The 25078-nt window shown below is 40.5% G+C and overlaps 1 protein-coding gene across 3 annotated transcripts in view; it reads left to right on the forward strand.

The window, feature by feature from the left end:
* The window catches only part of DENND4C (DENN domain containing 4C), a 105736-nt gene that overhangs the window by 41860 nt on the left and 38798 nt on the right, over positions 1 to 25078 (forward strand). For all 3 annotated transcript variants that reach the window (XM_045289106.1, XM_045289107.1, XM_045289108.1), the window contains 13 exons: positions 1654 to 1892; positions 3934 to 4000; positions 5070 to 5128; positions 6544 to 6688; positions 7779 to 7954; positions 13077 to 13177; positions 13475 to 13693; positions 14541 to 14686; positions 15854 to 15889; positions 15981 to 16111; positions 17912 to 18044; positions 20822 to 21028; positions 24856 to 24984. In XM_045289106.1, coding sequence (XP_045145041.1) covers positions 1654 to 1892; positions 3934 to 4000; positions 5070 to 5128; positions 6544 to 6688; positions 7779 to 7954; positions 13077 to 13177; positions 13475 to 13693; positions 14541 to 14686; positions 15854 to 15889; positions 15981 to 16111; positions 17912 to 18044; positions 20822 to 21028; positions 24856 to 24984 — 1788 coding nt within the window. The remainder of the gene's footprint in view (positions 1 to 1653; positions 1893 to 3933; positions 4001 to 5069; positions 5129 to 6543; positions 6689 to 7778; positions 7955 to 13076; positions 13178 to 13474; positions 13694 to 14540; positions 14687 to 15853; positions 15890 to 15980; positions 16112 to 17911; positions 18045 to 20821; positions 21029 to 24855; positions 24985 to 25078) is intronic.

Consider the following 25078-nt stretch of genomic DNA (forward strand, 5'->3'; position numbering starts at 1 on the left):
GAGGATGTACACTGGCACAGATAGGAACTGGAAACACATGGAATCCAGGACAGATGATCCCTTCAGGACCAGTGGTGATGGGTGATACCAGGAGGGTGGAGGGAAGGTGGGGTAGAAAGGGGGAACCGATTACAAGGATCTACACATAACCCCCTCCCTGGGCGACAGACAACAGAAAAGTGGGTGAAGAGAGATGTCGGACAGTGTAAGACATTACAAAATAATAATTTTTAAATTTTCAAGGGGGAGTGGGGAGGGAGGGGGAAAAATGAGGAGCTGATACCAAGGACTCAAGTAGAAAGCAAATGTTTTGAGAATGATGAGGGCTACAAATGTGCTTGACACAATGGATGGATATATGGTTTGTGATGAGTTGTACAAGTCCCCAATAAAATGATTAAAAAAAATAAAGCTATTATGAAATCACTACTGAAAAAAATTCTATCATGATCTTCCTTGGTAAGAGGAGAAACGAATAATAAAATGATCAAGAAGAAAATGGCATCCCTGTAGAGATGGACTCAACCAGCCTCTCTCCCACCAAAACCAGGCTCACAGCCATCGCTGAGTGCTGACTCAAAGCGACCCTACAAGACAGCAGAACTGCCCCACGGAGCTTCCCAGACTTCACTCTTTAGGGGGCAGTAGAAAACCCCATCTTTCTCCCAAGGAGTGGCAAGACGTTTCAAACTGCTGAACTGGTTAGCGGCCGAATGTGTAACCACTGTGCCATCAGGGCTCCTTAGACTCGTAAGAATGTCTGCATACATTAAATTCGCTAAAGCTTTTTTAGCTTATCTATCTGATCAGGATTTTTAGTAGCCAAAATAAATATTGAGGGGCTTCAAAATGTTTATAGAAAAATGAAAAGAATGTAATTTGTCTAACTTTTTGAAGTCCCCCTCCTAGTTTTCCTTGAAGGAGCAGGGACTAAAACTGAAAAGGCAAATTTCATTAGAATTTGAAAATTTAAAAAATCATAGAATTCCGTTTTAAAAACTGCTTATCTCAAGTTTTAAAAATTGTTATACAGTAATGATTGAGGTAAAAGAAAATTCACAGCCTAGTTAAGAATGAAAGCCAAAGAGGGAACCTATTACAAGGAACTGTATGTGACCTCCTCCCGGGGGGGACGGACAACCGAAAAGTGGGTGAAAGTAGACGTCGGACAGGGCAAGATATGACAAGATAACAATTTATAAATTATCAAGGGCTCATGAGGGAGGGGGGAGCGGGGAGGGAGGGGAAAAATGAGGACCGATGCCAGGGGCCTTAAGTGGAGAGGAAATGTTTTAAGCATGATGAGGGCAATGAATGTACAAATGCGCTTTACACAATTGATGTGTGTATGCATTGTGATAAGAGTTGTATGAGCCCCTAATAAAATGATTTTTTTTAAAAAGGATGAAAGCCAATTACAAGAGGAGGGGATCACCCACTTTTGCTTAAGATCTATGCTGAAATGTGTGATCTCAGTGGAAAAAATTTAGGATTTGCATCAAAACATGAATAACTCTAGTGAAATTGTCATTTTGTTTTTCTCTTTGTCATTTGCACCCTGAGCAAATGTGTTTTGCGTAGTAAGAGAGCTTAACTTTCAAGAGCAGGCAAGCCCACCCCAGTTCTGTAACTTGAGTTCTTTGGTTTTGTTAGGTGTATGGTGCAGCCATCCAGTTCTATGAACCTTACTCTCGGGAGCTGCTGGCAGAAAAACAGCTGATGCAACTGGGCCTGTTGACACCTGTGGAGAGAAAAGTGGTCTCCAAGTCCATCAATTCAAATAAATGCATTTGTTTACTCTCACACTGGCCCTTTTTTGAAGCTTTTAAAAAGTTTCTCATGTTTATCTACAAACTTTCTGTGTCTGGACCACATCCTCTTCCCATTGAAAAGTATGTATAAGGATTAAAGAGCTGTCCGGTGGAGAGAAATGCTGTATAAATGTATATTTCACTGTTGACTGAACTTTTGGCATTGGCAGCAAAGTTGAAAGGGAAAGGGTCATTGCTCGCTTTTTACAGATTCCCCCTCCTCCTGAGTCCTTGGCTGGGAACTTAAAATTGAGGAGTGGGGAGGAGAACAGTCACAAATTGTCTTTTGAGAACTCAGCTCAGGAGGGAACTCAACTGTTGTGTGTGCTCCCCCTCCTGTTCTTTCTCTAATAGCCAAGAGAAAAATAGGTACGGGTTCGCGGGGACACACAAACGTAGTAGTGCACGTGCACACACACACACCCATCCATCCGTCCGTCCGTCCACCCACCCCTCATTCCAGGTTCTAACTCTGAAAGGTGTCCGAGCTGATGTACACATTGGGGAGGGTGAGTTAATCCATTGTAAGAAGTGAGTCTGTGGTTTTAGTATTGACAAAATCTGCGTGTTTACCCCTTGGTTGATAATTCCCTGTGCCGTTGGACATCTTTAGTAATCACAAAAAATATATAGATGGAGCCACTTTTCTCTTTTAAGCCATATGTTTTCTGCTTTCTTGTGGCACATTAGTTTATGAGAGCCAGTAATTTATGTACCCTGCTAACAAATCAATAGGCATCATGAGCTTTATGGAAGTATAATGGTTGTAATCAGATTTTTCTAGAGTATATAGAAGTTTTACATTATAGAAAGCCATCAAAAACATAGTAGCTTAGTGGATAAGATGGGAGTAATTATCTGAATGAGTTAAATGCATGCTGTTTAAAAATTAGCTTTAAGAATAGTAAAGTGTGAGTAGAAAGATGTTACTATTTGACATGGCTATTTAGTTTCAACTCTTATGTTGTACTCCTGAAACTCAAGTTTAATGACTTTTATGTATAGATTTATCTTTTAGCTGAAGTAAAATATGACATTAAAAATTAGGTTCTATGGATGTTTTGTGAAAATGAAAATCAATATTCAACTCTTCTCTCTTGAAATAACACTATATTTTACTGCCTCATAAGAGCTCCAAAAACCCCCCAACTACCAGGACCCCAATTTTGCCTTGCAGACCTGGTTAGACCAGATGATGCACAGCGGTACAGATGGGAATTGGAAACGCAGGGAATCTAGGACAGATGAACCTCTCAGGACCAAGGGTGACAGTGGCGAAACCAGGAGGGAAAGGAGGTGTAGAAAGGGGGAATTGATCACAGGGAGCTACATATAACCTCCTCTCTGGGGGACGGGCAGCAGAGGGGTGGGTGAAGGGAGACGCCGGACAGTGTAATATAAGATACAATAATAATTTATAAATTATCAAGGGTGCATGGGGGAGAGGGGAGGAGGAAGGGAAGGGGGGAAAAAAGGAAAATGAGCTGATTCCGGGAACCCAAGAGGCAAGCGAATTTTGGGAATAATGAGGGCAACAAATGTATAGATGTGCTTTACACAATTGATCTATGTGTTGTGATGAATTGTATGAGCCCCAATAAATTGATTAAAAAGAAAAAAGAAAAAGAAACAAATACGTTTTTATTTCACCAAAATAAAAACCTGATGAAACACTTAAAAAAAAAAAGAGAGCTCCAAAAAGTTCAGAGAAAGCTGACAGACAGTTTTCTAAGGGCAGAAATGGAGAAGGCGAGTGGTCTGAGTGGAAGTTATAAATGTAGACTTGGGGATAAATACTATTCATAGTGTTAATTCCTGTGCTTCCCTCTACTGGCTTTTTTCATGAAAACAGGGCTGTTACTCTTATTTTCCTGGAGAGAATAAGGAATGCTAATGTCAATTTAATTGCGACTACAGGTGTTTACTCAGGAAATGCACATTTTAGTCTAGAAATTTAGAGGCATGAGCACTGCTTTACATTAAGTAAATTCATTTGTGTAAGATAAGCTTTAGGGAAACAGCTGTCAGATTTTGGATGAAAAATAATGGAAAGAATTACTTGCTGTGTTAAAAATCAAATTACTAAATTAAGATTGTGATTTTTATTTCAAATTTTTTCCAGGCACATTTCGCATTTTATGCAAAATATTCCTTTTCCTTCACCACAAGGACCAAGAATTCTTGTACAGGTAACCACGGGGCCTGTCTGGGGAGGGCGTTCCCTGTGTATAGGGAGTGGAATCTTAGGTCCTTGCGTTTGAGAACATTATGCATTCTTCAAGTACTTGAATTCCCCTTTTCATTTCTTTGCTCAGCATTCTTTTGTGCTGTTCTGGAGACCTTACACAGAACGGCAATAATTGCTGTTCTGGTAATTATTATCAGTAGTCCATACTGGGCTTTCTGTCGTTGATTTTGAAAATGGAAGCCCAGAATTATGGGCATACTCTTAATATTGGAGCACCTAATTATTATATTTGAATTGTGTGGTGGTTGGGGAAAAAGGTGACGTTGTCTATTTCTGGTTTAGGACCAGTTTCCTTGTTTTCCAATCACCAGTGGAACTTGGGCCAATTCACTCACACTGAGTACAGTGCAGACGTGTGCAGGCCTAAACCCGCCCAAAGTCATGCCTGTTGATTGCGTGCTTGAATGTGGTAGCAGTGTCAGGTAGCCATAGAAATTTGTAAATGGCTGCTCTTTATTTGGTATTTTCCTGGGCCAGTAACAGTTTACTAACTGGCAGTGGGCCATGGACTGGCATTTTTTTAGTACCACTGATCTATAGGGGTAGGCTATTTAAATTTTGTTTCCTGGAACATAGTAAACATATGTAATATGGAAGGATTAAGTCAAACATTGTTAATTGTGACTGGACTTCACTTCAGCACAAGCCTTGGCACATAGGAAGCAATTGCCAAGTGCATTTCAGCCTGTTAAGGAAATGAATTTGAGGCTTTTAAAAAGCAGTAATTCCACTAATTTTAAACAGCTGTGTTTTAACCAGTGAACTGAGTGAACATTTATTTGAATTAACCATTTGGTTAAAAAGAACTAATAAACACCTCTGGGGAGATACGTCCGGCAGAGCTACACAAGCACACCGCTTGTGACAACATGCACATGTTTTGAAAATATCTCTTTGTACATATTAAACTGGTTTCCATTTTACCCTTTTTTTCCCCTTTTACCCTTGATCCCAATATTTTCACTTCAAAATTGATTTGATTTGTTTCTTTTTTTTCCTTCCCTTTGAAGTTGTCAGTCCATGATGCATTGATATTATCTCAACCAGTTTCTACACCTTTGCCACTAAGGTAATTAATGGCATGTAAATGATTTGTTTATTCACTTGGAGCAGGATGCTTTTAAGGGTTTGCGGGATGGGAATAACGATGTTAAGTGCTGTACAAGCTCTGTGAGGGTGGCCTGAGAGCTGCCTGGGCAATGAGGCCTTCTCTGTGGGCTCACTAAGGACAGCTGCAGGAGTGGCTGGAGGGAGGACTCCCCTCATCTTCCTCTCACCCTCTCCACCCCCCCTATTTAGTTCATAATTCAGTGTGCCCCATCGAGTACATTGTCTTTTCTCCTTCTGCATCTTAGGTCAGGCCGTCAATATCTCTCACCACCACACACGGCTCCAATAACCTCACAGTTGGTCTTTTTTCCTCTCATGTCCTCTGTTCCTTACGATGCTGCATACAGCGTGTGCTATTGAGGATGTAGCTCTAGCAGTATAACTTCTTTCGCAGCCTAATCTTTCACTATTTTTAACCCCCTCTTACTATGCCTGGTGGTATTACTGTCAGGTAAGAGTTAGACTACTAACCATGAGGTTGGTGGTTCAAGTTCACCAGCTGCCCCAATGGAGAAAGGTTTGCAATCAAGGAAACCTGGTATACATTCACTATGAGTCAGAATGGGCTCGATGGCAGTGAATTGTAGGCTATTAGCTTTGGTCACCATAGGTGTATTCGATTTTGTTTTTTTCTTGCCTCAGGGTGTAAGTTGTGTCTGTCCCTCCCCTGTCCCATCCCTATAGCCCCCACCACTGTTCTTTCGAACTCCGCTCTAGAATGGCTGTCCTTCAGGAAAAACTTTCCTGATCGCAAATACTCCTCTGTTCTCAAAAGATGAATTTAAGTCTTCCTATCTAGCGTGTTCTTTCTTAGCCTCATTCTTTATCATCACACAGAGCAGTTTTAAATGATGTCTCTGTGTGATCGTTCATATTCGATCCATGAAGGCACTGACTCTCTGTTCTGCCGGCCGTTGTGTTCCCAGCCCCTGACAATGTGCCTGGCACGTAAATATGCCTGCTACTCAGATGTTTGTTGAATGAGCGAACCTTCCAGCTTGGCTTGTTGGGCGGATCTGTAGTAGATAGAACTGGAGGGTGGATTGCTAGAAAGTGTCATAAAATATATATTATAAATATAATATATAATGCATTATGTAATATTAAATACTATATATTATTTCAGTTGAAGAATTTTATTTTCCTAATTCTTTGTCTGGACAGTACTAAAATTTGAGAATTGGCTGTGATTTAAGTAAAGCTTCTCTTTAACTCCCCTTCTACTTATTAAATCTCTTAATTTTCAGTGGTAGCTAAGTCAGAACTTGAAAGTAATACTAGATTTTTAATCCCTTAATACATAGAAAATAATAAGAACATCTTAAAAATGCCTTAAAGATAGCTCAACCATCTTTTTTTCTCTGATTTTTCTAGTGGAGCCAACTTTAGCACCCTGTTAATGAACTTGGGCCCTGAAAATTGCGCAACCCTGCTGCTCTTTGTTTTACTGGAAAGTAAAATTCTGCTTCATTCTCTGAGGCCGGCTGTGCTGACCGGCGTCGCCGAAGCAGTTGTAGCTGTGAGTACGGAATTTTCCTTTGGGTTTATCATTACTGAGAATTTTCACTCAGGGAAATTTCTGCCAAAGAAAGCAAATTTGAAAATTCTCAGCCCAGCAACAGTTTAACAGAAACGTAATGGAGTGGCAAAGATAAAGTAAAAGACAACAAAGATGGTTTTTCTTTGAGGGAACTGTCCATTGCACACTGGGCACATTTTCGAGTTCTTCAGAGAATGGCCTCTGCATGCTTAATCATGAAGCCGACTGCACTTGGCAAGGGGCTTTGGCTGATTTCAATTACCCTACAATTATGCAATTATCATATTTGGTTAGTTTTTCTCACTTTAACTTGCAGTCATTTTGAGCCAGGTAATACTTTTAAAAGATGCAGAACACTGGCCTCCTTGCTGTCTTCCTAGGAGCACATGACCTGGAGGTTGGCGCAGGGGGTGGGCGGGGGCGGCGTTGTCTCTAGGCCTTTGCTTCAACTGCCGCTTCTGTTTGAAATATTCTTGTCCCATCCAGCCCTTGACTCAGTCCCCGCCTGCCCTCCGTCAGCCTTCAGTTGCGCTGTACTCCTGATGAAGCTGGCCAGATGTCCATATTTCAGGGATGCCCGCGTTTCCCTCCTTTCCTACGCTTCATTCCCATTTACTTGGTTGTCCTTTTTTCCCATCCAGAAAATGCTTACCATTTTCTGACACTGTGTGTTTCTTACCTCTCGTTACCTCTTGTGTTCATTTTCTGTTTCTTCCTGCTACACCAAGTGCCGCAGGCCAAACTGTGGTCATCACCTTTGTGTAAATAGTCTTATTGGAACATAGCCCACGCTCACAATGGCAGAGATGAATAGTTGTACGAGAGACAGTCTGGCCCACAAAACTGAAACTATGCACTGTCTTTTATAGGAGGAAAAAAAGCAACCACAACATGTTTGCTGCCCATCATGGTAGATGATAAGTTACATGAGGGCAGGGGTTGTGTGTGTGTGTGTGTGTGTGTGTGTGTGTGTGTGTGTGTGCCATTAGCAAGACCAGGAGCTTAGCACATGATAAGTGTTCATTGACAATTTACATGTGGGCTAATTTGTGGAACTTTTTGTCCCCAGATGATCTTTCCGTTTCAGTGGCAGTGCCCATACATCCCCCTGTGTCCCCTCTCCCTGGCTGGCGTACTCAGTGCGCCTCTACCCTTCATAGTGGGTGTGGACTCCAGATACTTTGACCTTCATGACCCACCGCAAGATGTTGTTTGCATCGACTTGGATACAAACATGGTATATATGTAAGTTGGTCCTTTTTGTATTGCCGCCTCCTCATGTATTTTTTTTTCCACATACCGTTGCAGCTTTCCTTTAAAACCATCTAGAAGTTACTATTTTTGAAAGTTGTTGTAAGTCTTCACCTTTAACACAATGCTTATCACTATGGCAGTTGTCAAAATCCAGGAAAATTGTAAGCTTTGAAGAAAAGGAGGGGAAAATCCCCCACCTTCTTCAGTAGTATAGTAGTTTATATTTGGATAATACTTGGGATGCAGTGGGATAATTAAATACATCTTTTAGCGCTACACAGCTGGTAGGACTTATGGATTTGATTCAAACCCATATTGTAAGGTTTAAAAAAAATAAGTCTGTAAAATGATCTCTTAATTAAAAAAAAAGCCTTTCTATTTGAGATAAAAATGTAGGCACAATATAGAGTGATGCCCTGCCCTTTACTTAATGGGAAGTTCCAGTTATCTAGTGCTGCTACAATGGAAGTAGCACAGATGGTTGGCTTTCACCAATGGACATTTATTTTCTCCCAGTTGCACTTAGGTGCCATCAAGTTGGGACCAACCTATAGCGACCCTATGCTCAACAGAACAAAACCCGGCCCGGTCCTGTTCCTGCCTCCCCTCACCGCTGCTCCTCTGCTGGACCCATTGCTGCAGCCACCGCCCAGCCCATCTCTCTGCTTGAGGGCCTTCCTCTTTTTCACTGCCCCTCCACTGTCTCAAGCATGATGTCCTTCTCAGGGACTGAGAAGCCTGCTCACAGTTAGGAGGCTGAAAGTCTGAATTCAGGGCACTCACTGGCTTTCTCTCTGGGAGAAGGTCCTTATCTCTGTAACTTGTTTCTTGCTCCCTGGAGATCTTGTGGCTTTGCATTTATTTAAGATAAACCCTACCCTGTCCCAGTAACATAACATGGCAACTACATGGGGCTGCTAATCACACGATCAGCAATTTCAAACCACCAGCCACTCTTAAGATTTTCTACTCCTGTAACGAGCTATACTCTTGGAAACCCACAGGGGCAGTTCTACCCTGTCCTATAGGGTTGCCATGAGTTGGAACTGACTCAGTGAGAAAGAGTTTAAACCAAAAGACAAACAGCAAAGGGTATACTATTACGGGGCTCAAAGTGAGGAAAGGCCTGCATCAGGGTTGTGCCCTTCATTGTACTAATTCAACCTGTATGCCAAGCAAATCGTCTTACATTGGACTTCACCAGGCGTTGTTCCTGGAGGAAGGCGCATGAACCAGCTGCACCATGCGGATGACCCAGCCGGCTTGCTGAAAGCAAAGAGGACTGTAAGCCGATGGAGACCTAAGAATACAACTCGATGTGAAGAAAACCAGATCCTGGCGCACTCCTTCCCCAGTCGACAGCATGATAAACGGAGGCCAGATTGACACTGGCAAGGATTCGTTTCACGTGGATTCGTAAACGGCTGTGAAAGCAGCAGTCCAGACATCACACAATGTGTACTGCATTGGGCAGAACTGTGCAAGGCCTCATTAAGGTGTTCAAGAGCAAGGAAGCTACTTGTAAGTGACTAAGGTAGACCTGGCCTCAGTCAGAGTATTTTCAGAGGCCTCATGTGCATGTGAAAGCTGGAGCACGAATGGGAAGACTGGAGAAGAATTGATGCATTTGAATTGTCGTGTTGCTGAAGAATATTAAAAGTACTGTGGACTACCAGAAGAGCAAGCTACATAACCGGACTTTGGAGGAAGGACAGCCAGAGTGCTCCTTAGGAGTGGGGTAACTGAACTTTGTCTCACATGCTTCGGATGTGATACCGGGGGAACTGACATCATGCTTGGAAGAGGGTCAGCCCAAAGAAGGAAGTCCCTTAAGCAGATGGAATGACACAGTGGCTGTGACGATGGGTTCAAACGTAGTAGCTGACAGTGGTGCTGAACTGGCCAGTGTTGTGTTCGGTTGTGCACAGGGTTGCTATGAGTTAGACTGACTTGCCGGCACCTGTCAACAGCAGCACAAAGCTGCCCTTTTTAGGTCTGACTGCCTGCTGAAAATTTGTATTTTAACAAGACCCCCCAGGTGATTCTTAGGTATGTATCAGGGGATCTATAAGCATCCCCTAAGGATCTTGTAAAAATATTTGGGGTGGAAAAGCAAATTCTTAGCAAGAACAGAACCAGAAAGAATGAAACATACAACTTTCCTCTAGTTCTTTAATGCCTCCTCTCCCCTCTCCCACAATCATGACCCCAGTCCTACCTTACAAATCTGACAAGACCAGAGCCTGTACACAGGTACAGATAAGAGCTGGAAACACAAGGAATCCAGGACAGATAAATCCCTCATGACCAATATTGAGAGCAACCATACCAGGAGAGGGTAAGGGGAAGGTGGGGGAAGAAAGGGGAAACCGATCACAATGATCTACGTATAACCTCCTCCTAGGGGGACAGACAAAAGGAAAATGGGTGAAGGGAGACAGTGGTTGATGTAAGACATGGGAAACATTTTTTTATAAATGATCAAGGGTTCATGAGGGAGGGAGGAAATGAGCTGATAGCAAGGGCTCAAGTAGAAAGAAAATGTTTTGAAAATGATGTCAACATATGTACAAATGTCCTCGACACAGTGGATGTACATATGGATTGTGATGAGCTGTAAGAGCCCCTAATAAAATGATTTTTTAAAAGTTTGAGTCACAGCTTATGTTTACTGGTAGTGGTAAATATATCAGGCACATATAACTGAGGATCCGAAGAGTAATGGACAACAGTAACTAGATGCTGGTTTGGATGGACAGAAGAGCCATGCTGCCTGTAAAGCACCTCCTTCCACACACCCCAAAACACAAGTCAGCACTGAAAATTCCCTTGTGTTGGTGCCAACTTTCTGGTCCTGACCTCTATTACTCTGAGAGTGGCAGAAAATGATCATTTGGGGCCCAAATGGTCACAGCAGTAGAATTAATTGGGAAATTAGCCCAATTAGCCAAAAGAATGGCTTAAAGAAGGAAGAAATGCTTGCTCTCACTTAGACACCAGTTCTAAACTGGATCTAACAGTGCGTTTTGAAACTGTAAAGCTCCAGTACCTTCCTTGGCTTAGAAAAGTTGGAAAAATCTCCTAATATATTTTTGCGTCAACTTTTTGTAGCACACTCATAGATTTATGGTCAGGAGGTAGAGAACCATTTTCCTACATGTAATATGTTGAGTTTGTACACATTGAGGTACTTCTGGAGAATGATTACTTAGGATCTTATAGCTCAGATGTTTCCTTATTTTCCAAGTGTGGTAGTTATCTGATCTGTTGTCAGTTTGAGACTTAGGGGTGAGGGGGTGGAGTTTAGCCTTGTCAGTCAGGCTGCTGCTTGATGACCTCACTTGGAGGCAGTAAGGAGATAAAGAGCTCATTGGAGGCGGAACACATGCTCACTCCCTGTGAGGCATAGGTGCTGACAAGACATGGAGCAACTCTAGAACCCTGGAGCTGAAGGAGCCACTTGGAGACCCCTGCCAGCACTGAGATACCTCTACTGCCACTGGATCCACAAGACTTTCTACCCACTGGCCTGTGGTCGTCCTGCATTTGGCATCATTGCATGTGTTTTGTGAGTCTGAAGAGGACTTTATAGATTGGTATCGGACATCTGGGCTCATATTGGACTTATGGCCTTGATCTGGACTGGACTGGGATGTTTTCTCACTGTTCAATTGCTCTTGTATGTAAAGCTCTTGCTTAGGCACATGTGAGCCTACCCTGATTTGTTTCTCTAGTCCACCCAGACTAACATACCAAGTTAGATGATAATATACTTAACTTTTCCCAACTTAAAATCATTTATATAACATTTCTGTTGGTGAAAATGCTATTTAAAAAATAATTTTGAACAGTTCTCCCCCAATAATTGTCCCCGCCGCCCCTTTAACTCAAGAAATGGGTTTGAGACTCATTTGACTTTTATAACCTAAAGGCTAGTATCACATAAACTTTTCCTGGAAATTAAAACATATAACCCTATAAGGAATTTTTATTAGGAGTTCAAGATTCCAAGTACCACCATATTTAACATGATAGGGTGTTACAAAATCCAGTGGTTTGTCTTATAAATTGACATTAGTGTCTTAATTTCTCTTTATGAAGGTTGTTGGAATTTTCCATTCACTTTGTAATAGAACCTTGGATAACTGGTGTAGAACTCAGTGGTTTAATGGTGGCGTGTTGGACTTTCTGGAGATTTTGATAAATGGTGTGTCCAGTGAATCTATTAAAACCCAATTGCAGCTAAGTGAGTGCTGACTCGGGGCCGTCTGTGTGTGTAGACTGGGGTTTTCAGGGATGGGAGTTTGGGAGTTTTTTCCAAGGTGCCTCTTACAAATGTGATCTGCAACCTAATTTAGGAAGTTCTAGTGAACAGCCTTTCATATTCAAGCCTTGGGAAAGGGCAGTGCGAATGGATACGGCGTAAAGTAACTGAACGTACTTTGATTAATGTAAGGAGTTTCATCCTTCCTTACGTATAATCCATTAACAATTGGGGCACAACAAAATTTTTAGAATAGGTATTTTGAAGTTTCCAGTCAATTTGATTAGACACTTAAAATATAATTGTAACATAAAACGTTTTAAAAATTAAATACTTTTAAAATTAAATGCTTCCAAAAATTAAATACTTGAGGGTTCTTACATCTCTTATCACAGTCCATACATTCATCCAGTGTGTCAAGCACATTTGCACATATGCCGCCATCATCATTTTCAAAGCATTTTCTTTCTACTTGAGCCCATTATATCAGCTTCTCATTCCCCCCCCGACCTCCCTCATAAACCCTTGATAAGTTATAGATTATTATTTTCATATCTTACATTGTCCTCTGTCGCCCTTTACCCACTTTTCTGTTGTTCGTCCCCCTGGGAGGGGGGTAAAATATAACTTAAGCAAGATTTTAGTACTGGTCATAGCTCGCAAGATCAAAAATTAGAATGAGGGGACCACATTTGACGGAGTTTGAGTGAAACCAAAATAGAACTCCCTTGAAAAGCACTTTTTCAGGCTCTGCATGTTGAGTGACTTCAGTAAAGAAAGACTCTCTTGACATAAGAATGTTGACTACAAACAGAGTTTCAAGAAATCGATTATGTTCTTGTTTATCAGATCAGACGAGAAGAAGAACATGAACTGGAAACAGCTTCCCAAAAAGCCTTGTAAAAATCTCCTTGGCACTTTAAAGAAACTGTGTCCCCAGCTCTGCTCAGGTAAATGTGGGGGGAAAGAATATTTTTAATGAAAGAATGTGTGTGATTAAAGTCCTCGTAAGAACTTGAAACATAGCTTTGGCTTATTTAAAAGGAGTCTCATCATGATAACACAAATTCTAAGAAGAAATTAGTGATGTGCTTCCTGATCTTGAAGTGTGTTTGGAGCTTCCCGATAACCCCTGCCAACGAACTCTTTGAGCCAACAAGGAGAGGGATTTCTAGAAACCATAGGCTTTGTTTCGACTCTGTGTATGCGAATATAATTCCCCTTTCTCTTCCTACTTCATTTATCAGTTCACCAGAAAACCCAAGAAGGTTCAGCAGTTGAGATGACTCCAATTGAAGCAGATTTCTCCTGGCAGAAGAAGATGACCCAACTTGAGATGGAAATTCAAGAGGCATTTTTACGTTTCATGGCTTCTATTTTAAAAGGATATAGAACATTTCTCAGACCAATCACAGAGGCGCCCTCAAATAAAGCCACAGCTGCTGATTCGTTGTTTGACCGACAGGGTGAGTGGCAAGGGAAATGCAGTTGCTTTTATTGAAGTGAAAAATATTTTCCACCTGGTTTGGCTTCCAAGAAAAACTCACCAGGGAAGTTTCTTGGAAATGTGCTTAGAAATATATTAAATTATAATATATGCAAGGGGGCTTCAAAATGTTTGGTGGAAAAAATTCCATTTTATTTTGATCTTTATGTTTTCCACCAATTTTTGGAAGCTCCTTCCCCATAGTATTTAGGGAGCTCTGGTGGTACAGAGTTAAGCACTGAGCTTCTGTTCACAGGTCAGCAGTTCAAACCACCTGTTGTCTTAGGAGAAGGAGCCCACGATGAGCAGTTTGAAGCTCACTTGGCGGATGTAACCTGAGATAGAGAGGGGAAAGGTACAGAAAAGGGGAAGGAATAAAAGATTAGTGATGTTTTTTAGTGGGAGAGTGAAGGTCCATTTTCATCGACTGATTCCCATTTTCTCTGCCTTATAAGGCATGCGCCTTGGACTGGGGAACATTGGCAGGGAGCGTTTAAAAGTTGGAAAGAGTTGTCACAACTGGGTAAAGAAGACTGAAGTTGGTGGCAGAAATGTCATAGGGTTGCTAGTGGGGGATGAAGGTGTCAGTGAGCCTTGTTGTGAGGGGCACTTGGCCTCACCGATGCCCAGCCACGCTTCAGAAGCAGGAGCCAGCAGATCCCTCCTGCACTGGCTGAATCAAGCAGGGACTGCCGTTGTTTATTAGAAACTTCTATTTGCTGGCAGCTTTTTGAATGCCCCCCCACACACGTGAGTGCGTTTTATGTACATATGAGATACAACATCTTGTTCCACTCTAAAATTTGAATTGTGGTTTTGTTTTCTAGGATTTTTAAAAAGTCGCGATCGTGCCTATACAAAGTTCTATACTCTTTTATCTAAAACACAGATATTTATTCGTTTCATTGAAGAGTGCAGTTTTGTAAGTGATAAAGATACAGGACTGGCATTTTTTGATGACTGCATAGAAAAGGTAAAGTTTGTTCTGTACACCAATATTAAGGGGAAATAAATCTTAAAGTATATGCATGTAAGCGGCGACGAGTAAAGATGGAGGGGTGTACATGTGTGTGTAATATATATAATGCGTATATATATTACTTATTCTGACTGGATTTAGTGTAAAAATCCTCCCACCCCCCCTTTTTTTTCTGGTTTGTGTTACCTAATTTTTACCATACACCATGCATAGCTATTTTCTTTTCCTTTGAATTTCCCTTTGGTTCTGTAACCCTTGCTTACTAAGAACATTTTATTCGGCCTCCCAAGCCTAGCAATGGTCTATTTTATGTAAATGAATAAGATCCAGTAGTTGAAAAAAAAAAAAGATCCAATGGTTGATTTAAAAGAATTGGCTTTCCTGCGTACTGGAAAGCCTACCGCTGTTGTCTTATTTCAAAGTCTCTCCAAATACCTTTGCCACTGCTGGAGAGTAGTTGGGAATATGTTAAATTTGAAAACTCGCCTCCTCCCTCCTCAGGTACTTTAGAAGCTGATTCTTTTTGTTTGTTTGTTTTGTTAGAAGCTGATTCTTAATAGTGATGACTGACATTGTCTCCTTTTGTAACAGGGCTCTAAGTTTTGCTAAGTGGATCATGAGCCATTATTAATGCAAGCAAGCTCTAAAACTCGAGATTATTATCTAAGAAAGCTAGCTTTTTTGAGCTCTTACTGGTTTTCCAGTATGACCTAGAACTCCTGGGCTGTCTGTAAGACGACAGTTTCTGTTGACTTTTAAAAGAGATGTCGCCACTGTCCCCCAGGCGGAGGTAAAGCTTAGAGAAAATTTCTGTCACTAAAGCAGAAGTTTGAAAGTATTTAGAAGAGCATTTGAGAAGCCAGTATCCCTGTGAGTGACCCTCTTTTGTTTGTGAAGCTGGATTTACAAAAGAATCTAAATAAACTTTTCTGTCCTCTAGTCATTAGAAATATGTTTTAGTCTGATAGTATGGAGCCCCCAAAGATACTGTGAAATATTTTGTGTTTATAATGGTCTTAAAGAAGGATGGTATTTTTGTTTATAAGTCGGTTTTAAGATAAGTCTCTGTTCAGAGACCGTGGATATTTTCATTAAGAATCTCTGTTTTGTGCTCACTTCGGCAGCACATATACTGAAAAGAATCTCTCTTCTTTTGCCTAGTTGTTTCCTGATAAAGGCACAGAAAAGACAGATAAGGTATGTTTTTCTCCTCTAAGACTGAAGTGTTAAAATTTCAGAATGAGATATCACTCTTTGCCAACTAATTAGAGGAAATAATTGTTTTTAGGTTGATTGTGATTTAGCAGAAGATACCAAATTGATGGAGTTAGATGATTCACAGAAAAGTGAGCACACTGTCTTCATAACGCCACCAGAACCACCTGCCGAGGACGGGAAGGACCTCTCACCTAAGTACAGGTAGACACACCTTTAGTAGTTTATTCTGTTACCTTTTGTGATTATTAGTAAACATGTATGCACATCATTTCAAAAGTTGTTTTCACCCTTTATCAGTGAATGAATGAATGTAGGACAGTGTTTCATGGATTTGCCACCAGGTAAAATTAGAACTGGACAGCCTTGTTGGCAGGGAAACATGTCAATAATTACTGATTTTTATTTAATAATTTTAATGTTTAAAAATTATCAAGCCTGATGAAGAAAAAAAATATTCTAGAGAGCATGAAGTTCTGGAATAGTACACTATCACAGAAAATTTTAAATAGAGGGCCAGAAATTGTAGATATTACTGAAAACTAAAAGTAGATGGCCAAGAAAAAGCAAGATAGAGAGGGATTTGGATGGAAATCTTTTGAGAAGTAAAAATGGAATTGATTTTTTTATGATGAAAAAAATATAGTTTAGTAAATGTAGAAAATCAAATGAAAGAGACAAAACTGAAAATAGGTCATTTTTAAAATGTATCTTAACAGTTAAATACACATTCTTCTATCTATGCAATAGTATGTTTATGACACTGAAATAGGAGGAGTTCATCTTGTATGTTCTTTGTAAGTTGTGCTTTCCCTTCATGGTCTAAGCGTTCCTCCACGTCATTAAATACTTCTGTGCCTGACGTTTTCAGTGACTGTGCTGCCTGCATTTGCTGTGATCTGTTTAATCCTGTGTATTTGCTTGTAATTCTTTGCTGGTCACGTCATTTTGCATATGAACGGTTCTCTCCTTGGGCTGCATTCCTAAGAGTAGAAATTCTGGGACAGAGGGAATGTGAAATACGCGCTCACCAGGACAGGGAAAGAGTGGCCTAATGAAGTCGGATTGGCTTATTTAGTTAGTAATTTAAGTACTATTTTGATTTCATGTTTTACTAAAAAATTCATTTTACTTTGCCGACTATAAATTGGAATCCACATGTTGACAAACAGGGAAGAGCAACATCTCCCAGAATAAAATTGACCACAAGAAATTACTAGGTATTTTTCAGGAACAAGTTCTGTCTATAATATGAAGAAGAGAGGCTCAGCTTTTCTAGAATTTAACAGAATGGGTGTAAGCATTTTTAACCTAGATTGCTCAGATTGAGAATAGGGTATGCTCATAGTGGGGGTATATATATAAGAATAACCTTCCTAAAAAATAATTGGACAGTGATGACAGTAATTTTAATTGTCTTTGATAAACACTGACCCTAACAAACTCTGTTACTGGGTTCTCATCCTAAGAAATTAAGCAGAGGCATATACAAACATATATGGACAAAGAACTCAGAAATAGCCCAAAAGTATTCAACACTAAGGAATTGGTTAAATTGTGGTATATCTCTAAAGTTGAATTATTATGGATATTTTCTTTCTAATGCCAATGCAAGGTAATCTTATGAAAAGTTAAAATTACAGCATGTCCTAGCTATTATTTATTAAATATATGTTGACATTTAATACTTGGGTTCTGTTGAAAGAGTTAATTCCTCTGTCAAGTAAGAGCTTAGGTGTTTCGTTGACTGACAGAAAAGCCATGGGGGGGGGGGCGGTGGGGACACAGTCATAAATGGGGTGGTGAGGAACCAAGTTTCCTACGAGAGTCGTCTGTGTGTCTTTCCTCAGCTTAAATATTTGAAGGGAAAAAATGCTTTCCTCTATAAGGATTTTGCGAGTGATACTAGGTACCATATGAGGCATAGAAATAACAAACTATTGGAAGAGTGTGAAGAGTTGATGCATTTTAAATCAGCAGTTCTATTTTTGCTTTTTATTTTAGTTACAAATACTTTCCAACACTGGACCTTAAGCTTTTTGACAGACCACAGGAGTTGAAACTTTGTTTTAGTAGACATCCTACTGGAAATAGCGTTACAAACAGCCCCGCTCTCATGGCTAAGAGAACTAAACAGGTCAGATGCGATTTGTCTTAATACGTGGTAATGTAAAATATCAAATGTGTGTATGTAATACATAGCTCAGAGGTTAGAATGGTCACCCTCAGCAGCCATGTGGAGACCAGCTACAGTTACTGTTGAATCACAATAGATTGCGTGCAACCTTACGTAGAATATTGAGGCTGGCCTTGGAGTGCTTCTGTGTGTGCTTTCAGAGAATCTTTGGGAACCACAGAAACAAAGGACTGCATAAAAAGAGTGTGGGGTTGCCAAGGGGGAACCGATGACAAGGGTCTCCATGTGACCTCTTCCCGGGGGGACGGACAACAGAAAAGTGGGTGAAGGGAGACGTCGGACAGGGCAAGATATGACAAAATAACAATTTATAAACAATCAAGGGCTCATGAGGGAGGGAGGGGAAAAAAAGAGGACCTGATGCCAGGGGCTTAAGTGGAGAGCAAATGTTTTGAGAATGATGAGGGCAATGAATGTGCAAATATGCCTTACACAATTGATGTATGTTTGGGTTGTGATAAGAGTTGTATGAGCCCCTAATAAAACAATTAAAAATAAAAATAAATAAATAAAAAGTGTGGGAAAATTTTATTATTCCATTTTTCCACAAACCTTTTTGAAGCTTCCTCATACTTACAACCAGCTTAATGTAAGTATAATTTGTATACCATACAATTTCTCCATTTAAAATATACTATCTGCTGACTTTTAGTATATTCAAAGAGTTGTACAACTAACACCACCGTCCATTTTAGGACGTTTTTAATCATTCTTTCAAAAAGCCCAAACCCTTGACTGTGAACTTCTTCCAGCCCTAGGCAGCCACTAAGCAATTTCCTGTCTGCTGATTTGCCTCCTCTTGACCTTTCACATCCATGGCTGTTCAGCAGACTGTTTTCAAGGCTCATCCATATGGCAGCATAGATCAGGACTTCCTTTCTCTTTATTGCCAAATAATATTTTATTATGCAAAGTGCCACATTGTTTATCCATTCATCACTGAATGGACCATTTGGATGAAGATTCCCATGTTTTGGCTCTTGGCGTCATGCGGCTGTGAACACCGTGTACAAATATATGTGTGGCTGTATGTTTTCATTTGTATACCTGGGAGCTTGTCCTGGTAACTCGGTGTTTACCTTTCCAAGAACCGTGCAATTGTTCTCCAAAGTGGCTGCACCATTGTTCTAGGGAGGGCTCCAATTTCTCCACGTTCTCATCAGCCCTTGTCACTGGTTTTCGTTTGTCTCGTTCTGTTTCTATTTGAGTGGTTGTGAGGTAGTTTCTCTCATTACTGTGGTTGGGTCTGCATTCACTGGTGGCTAAAGCCGGTGCCCTTTTTTACCAAGGGATGCATTTTAACAAAAGGGAAATTAGTACAGCCTGGACCGTGAAGGGCCATTTATTGGGATTTTGATTTTCTTTCCCTGACTGCTAATTATAAAAATGCTTTTCTACCACTTGATTTAGATGAAACAAATTACTTTATCATTAGGGGAGCTTAAAATTAAGCAGGCTTTGTACATTTACGGTATTTGGGGGAATCTTTGAAATCTGGTCTTAGTTAACAGTTTACCTGTTCTCTGATAGCCCCCCAAGTCTCAGAGGTGATCTTGTTACTCTAGTTTCAGAATGTTCATGTTTCCCTTTATGTTTTCTGAAGGAGAAACCAAAGAATTTTTTTTTACTGTTACCAGCTTAATAGAAGCCCTTTTCTAAAATCACATTTTGCTGCTTAACTTTCTAAGTCTCATTTTTACCAGAACTTTTCTTTTTCAGGCTCTCTGAAGAAGAAAAGCACTGTCATATCCTAGGAAAAGCATGGGGGTACATTTTCAAATATATCTCCAGTCTCATGGAGAGAAAGCTCACAAGTAAAATCCACACAACAGGATCTCTTATATAAGAAAGCATTTTTATGTAAGAAACACCTTAGCAGTGTGGAGGCACACATGACAGTCTGACTGAGGGAGCGGCTTGGGGTTTCTGGGAGCGTGTCTAGTTGAATAAACTCAGATGCTTTTGACACCTGTTCCGTCTCCCACCGGAACCAGAGTAGAAGTCAGAAGTCGATTTCAGAATTCTCAAACAAGCCTTCTCCACACCACATTGCTTGCAACAGAATAAGTAGTTTTGTTTTTCAAGTGAAGCAAAGAGATCTTTTGACAACATAAGAAATGTTCTAATGAGGGAGACATGAGCTCACTCGGAGGGAAGACCAACCAATCCCTGCGCGGTGGGGTGGGTATGCGAGTTACAGAATCGGTGAATCCCGGTTGGGTCCGTGGCAGTGAGTGCTTGCTGTGAATGCCTGCAGAGAGTAGACTGGAAATCTGGGTGGGAAGTCACCCAAGGCACTTAAATGTTAGCAGGAAGGGGAAGGAGGTGGGAAGGCTTCAGGATGGGAGTGAGGAACTCAGAAACGCATAGTTAAGTCTGCAGGATTTGGTTTTAGTCATACCTTCATCCAGCAGATAAGTACGAGTGTCTCTGTGTTTGAGTGTGAATGCTCTCTGACCCTGTGAATTTCTAATCTCCTAGGAGAAACAAGCTTCATGGTATACAGCAGTGTAGCATAGTGCACTACTGTAGATAGGTGTTCAGAGAACCTTAGAGAAAGCCAGTAAGTAGAAAGCCACTTACAGAAATAAAATCATGAAATACTTGATTTGGGGGTCAAATTTTACGTGTGAAAATGATCTCTGCCTTCTTGCTTCTAACCCTACTTCCCCTTGTTCTAGTAAATATCTTACTATCTTTATTTATTCTCTTTTTAGGAAATAAAGACAGCTCACAAATTGGCCAAGAGATGTTTTACAAATCCACCACAGTGGGCCAAGTGTCTGTTCAGTCACTGTTACAGCTTGTGGTTTATCTGCCTCCCTGCCTATGTCAGAGTTTCGCATCTCAAGGTCCGAGCACTTCAGGAGGCATATGATGTGCTTATTAAGATGAGAAAAACCGACGTGGACCCACTGGATGAGGCAAGTATCACGAATCATTGTCGCCACGATACATTTCATTTTTGTCTTTCTAAAAAAAAATTAGGTTTTAAATATTTGGCAAACATTTTTTTAATTACACAGGAAGATAAAAGTAATATTCTTTTTCATACAGCTAACATTTTTATTAAACTTTTAATTGTGAAAATTTACAGAGCAAATCAGTTTCCCACTCAATAACTCATACACATTGTTTCATGTTATTTATTGTAATCCCCACAGTTTAATATCACTTATCCTACTTACTCCTTGTCTTCATTGTGTATTTTAAAGCATATAAATTTTAAAACCTCTACTCTAAAATGTAGCAGAGACCTTTTTACTAAGACCACGATGTTTACTTTGATAAATAAAAACACTATTGACTTCATTTTATTCTTAATGTAACTTTATTAGGGAGTAAGTACAGAATAGGGTTTTGTATACCATCTGGAGTCTGTGCCCTAGACTGAGTTACGTATATAGGTTCTCCATTTTCCAAATTATTCATCTGAAAATGTAGATCAGATTTTTCTCAACATTAGTATCATTAACACTGCGCCCTGTATACCACATTATCATGGGGCCTGTAGGCATTGGGCTGATAACTAACTGGAAGTTCCACAGTTCAATCCCACAAGCTGCTCTGTGGGAGAGAGATGAAGCTGTCTGGCCTATGAAGATTTCCATTCTTAAAAAACCCAGTGATCAGTTCCACTGTGTCCTCTAGGGGTCGCTGTGGGTTGAGAGTCACTTAATGGCAGCAGGGTTGGTGGTCCAGGTGTGCATTGTAGGGTGCATCTCTGGCTACCACCCACCCCAGGTGCCAGTAGTAATCTCCCCCGCTTACCCCGCTCACTACCCTAGTTGTGATTATCTAAAATGTCTCCAGCCGTGGCTAGAAGTCGCAAGAGACCCAGATTGCCCCACTGAGAACCACCACTGTAGATGATAAAAGATGGTTCCTTTGTTACCTTCCACATAAAGTTAATGTGATTGATATCAGCCAATCTGTGTAAAGGGCCTGCAGCAGTGCATGGCTCATAGGAAGGGTGTCTTCCTATCCTTTCACATGTGTACCCTCTCTTCAGCCTCCGAACCGGCTCCCAGGTAGGTAGTAATAGTATTGTTCAGTCACAGTCAAGGGAACGTGAGACAAGCATTTGTTAGCCTTTCTCTTTAAAAAAATTTTGCATGTTAATATAAATAATACTTAGAACCAGAATAGAATTGAAAATGCAGATTCAGAGGAAGAGAGCCCAGTTCCAGTTTTGACTTTGTGGAAAGCGTCCCGTTGATGTTGGGTTGATCCGACTCAGGGTGGCCTCACATATCTCGGGGCAGACATGGGAAAGCGCAGCAGCCAATTGAGAAGCCCCGTCAGAGTGTCTTCTACCTGCATATGCTTTCTTACTCTCAAATGAACGTGCTCAGCTGTAGTCGGACGCTGCCACGTCAGGGTTCATGCAAACCAGCTCCCTGCTTGCTGGACATACTTGAGGATGCTCTTTCTTTCCATGTGGTTTTTATCCTCTTCCCGTTTGTGATATTCTAACTTAGAGATTCCCAGCAGACTTGTCCTCTTATGATCAAATCTATCCTCTTTAGAAAACACAAGTCTTCAAAAAAGCCTTTGCTAATAATAGCACAGCCTACTTGGTTTATAGGACCTTTATTGTTATACAGGCATCATGAAAATGCCGTCTGTGATTGCGTTGACTTAGACTGAAACAGGACAGAGAAGTTTTGTTGTTTTACTGTGTTGTTGGCATCTAGTTCACATGTCATAAAATCCAATTGACCAGTTACATCCAGAAGAGTTGTGCGTTCATCACCACAACCAGTGTTAGATCATTTTCTTCATCCCTGTACTCATCATTACTATTTCCCCATGTCTCCCCAATCTTCCTTGCTATACCTCCAAGGAACTATTAATCTGTATAGATTTATCTATATAGAAAAACATTAGAAAAACAAAACCTCACAACAATAACAAAACCCCTCAATTGAAAGGAAAGCAGAAAAAAAAATTAAAACTAATTTAGATGGATCATAAGGGAGAGCAAGTGACAGGGTGCTAAATTTTAATCTAATTGCATCTGCTATAGTCCACTTTTCCAATGCAGATCAGAGGAGATTCCCCAGAGCTGACTCCATGTGTATTTCCCCTTCATTCTCCCCACCCTCCCCCGCCCCAAATAAGTCAGCTTTAAAATGGGTCCAAAGGATGGGGGGCGGGGGATCACATAAATCCAGAATGGGTGACTACGCAAACATTCGTTGGATGCTTCCTTGGGAGTACAGCAAGGGGAAGTTGGTAGGAAATGGAGAGATAATAACAAGGAGTACAAAAAAGAAAAAATGTTCTAAAATTGATTGTATTATCGATTTTACAACTAACTCTTCTTGATATGCTTGAACTACGGAATTGTATAATATTTGGATTATGTCCTAATAAAACGGTTTATAACAAGAAAAGAAAGTATTACCTTATGACCTAATTATGTTTGCCATAATTAACTTTATAGTGTCCTCTGTCAGCAGCGCTTTTCACACCCCTCAACCAGGATCGGAGGGCATCCACCCATAGGCTTAATCCATGTGTGAGCCCTGCAAGTAGATTTTGGGCTTCCACTGTCATCCATAGCCTTCTGCAAGCCAGGTGTTCACAATTTAAGCTTTGAATACATTCCTTCGTTTGGATTTGGATTATATTATGTATAATATAACTCAGGCTGTATGCTTCTTCCATGTGAATTTAGTTGACACCTCAATTAGATGGTTGCTTGTTTAAAAACAAGCCTTTAAGACCCCAGACACTATTCTTTTTGATAGCTAGGCACCATCTAGTTTCTTCACCACACTTTGCTATAGCACCCATATCTTTAGTGATCTTTTCATGAGGGTGAGCATCAAGCATGGACATGTAATGAGAATTACTTGTTCTTAGATTGGGATTAGAATTAAGTGTAAATCCCAAATCCATTCATCCCAAATGCTCACTTTAGAAGCATCACTGTCATTTTATGTTAGAGAGCATTATCAATCCTCCCCCTGGGGAATCACTTCCACTGCCTTCAAGTCAATGCTGACTCATAGAGACCCTGTAGGGAGGGGTAGAACTGCCCCTTTGAGTCTCTGAGCCTGCAAATCTTCATAGTAACCACTATGCATGGATAGTCATTAATGTAGCCAGTGGCATAGAATTTAAAACAGTGTGGAGAAAAGGAAATTCTAAGAGTATAGGCTAGCTATGAACTATAGTACATGAATTGCTGACTTGTACAGATTGAACTCTTTCAGTGACTAGATACTATTTACATAACCAATGGGGGGTGATGATAAGACAGATCTTACAATAAAATTCATTCACAACAGCGGTCATGCCTCCCAGATTAATTAATGTGTGTCATAATTAAGCAAGGAGGGCAGTAAATAGTTCCGGTAGTTTCCGGCCACCAAGAGGTCCGAGCCAATGTCCAGTGCCCACTAATTCTATAACCTTGGGCTGAGAGATATTTCTAAGGATACTCAATTTTTAAAGGATTCCTTTTCAAATTATGGAGAATATTAGTAATCTTATTTGTATAGAGTAAGTTACTCAAACAAATGGAACGTGTGCGTATCGGTCTGTCTTGAAGTCGTTAGAAGCATTGGTATTGCCATTAATGCAGAGGCCATAAAATAACTTAGTGACCCTCTCAAACAAGAACCAAGGAGAAAGTAGTGATTCTGATGACCTTATGTGAAGAATGAAAGCGTTGTTTTAAAAGCATCTACGAATCACAAACCAACATGCCGACAATTGATCTGTGATATTTTTTGATCAGGTGTGCTATCGAGTAGTAATGCAGCTCTGTGGACTTTGGGGCCACCCCGTTTTAGCAGTGAGAGTCCTGTTTGAAATGAAAACTGCTAAGATAAAGCCAAATGCCATTACATATGGTTACTATAATAAGGTAAGTAGTGTTGAAACTAAGCAATAAATACACGTTGCTTATTAGGAATGATTTTTTACATAACTTTTATGCATGACATTTCTCTGGAGGCTAT

This window comes from Echinops telfairi, unplaced genomic scaffold (assembly GCF_000313985.2).
Source record: "Echinops telfairi isolate 266 unplaced genomic scaffold, ASM31398v2 ScPeMD7_25;HRSCAF=90, whole genome shotgun sequence".
Classification (NCBI taxonomy): Eukaryota; Metazoa; Chordata; class Mammalia; order Afrosoricida; family Tenrecidae; genus Echinops; species Echinops telfairi.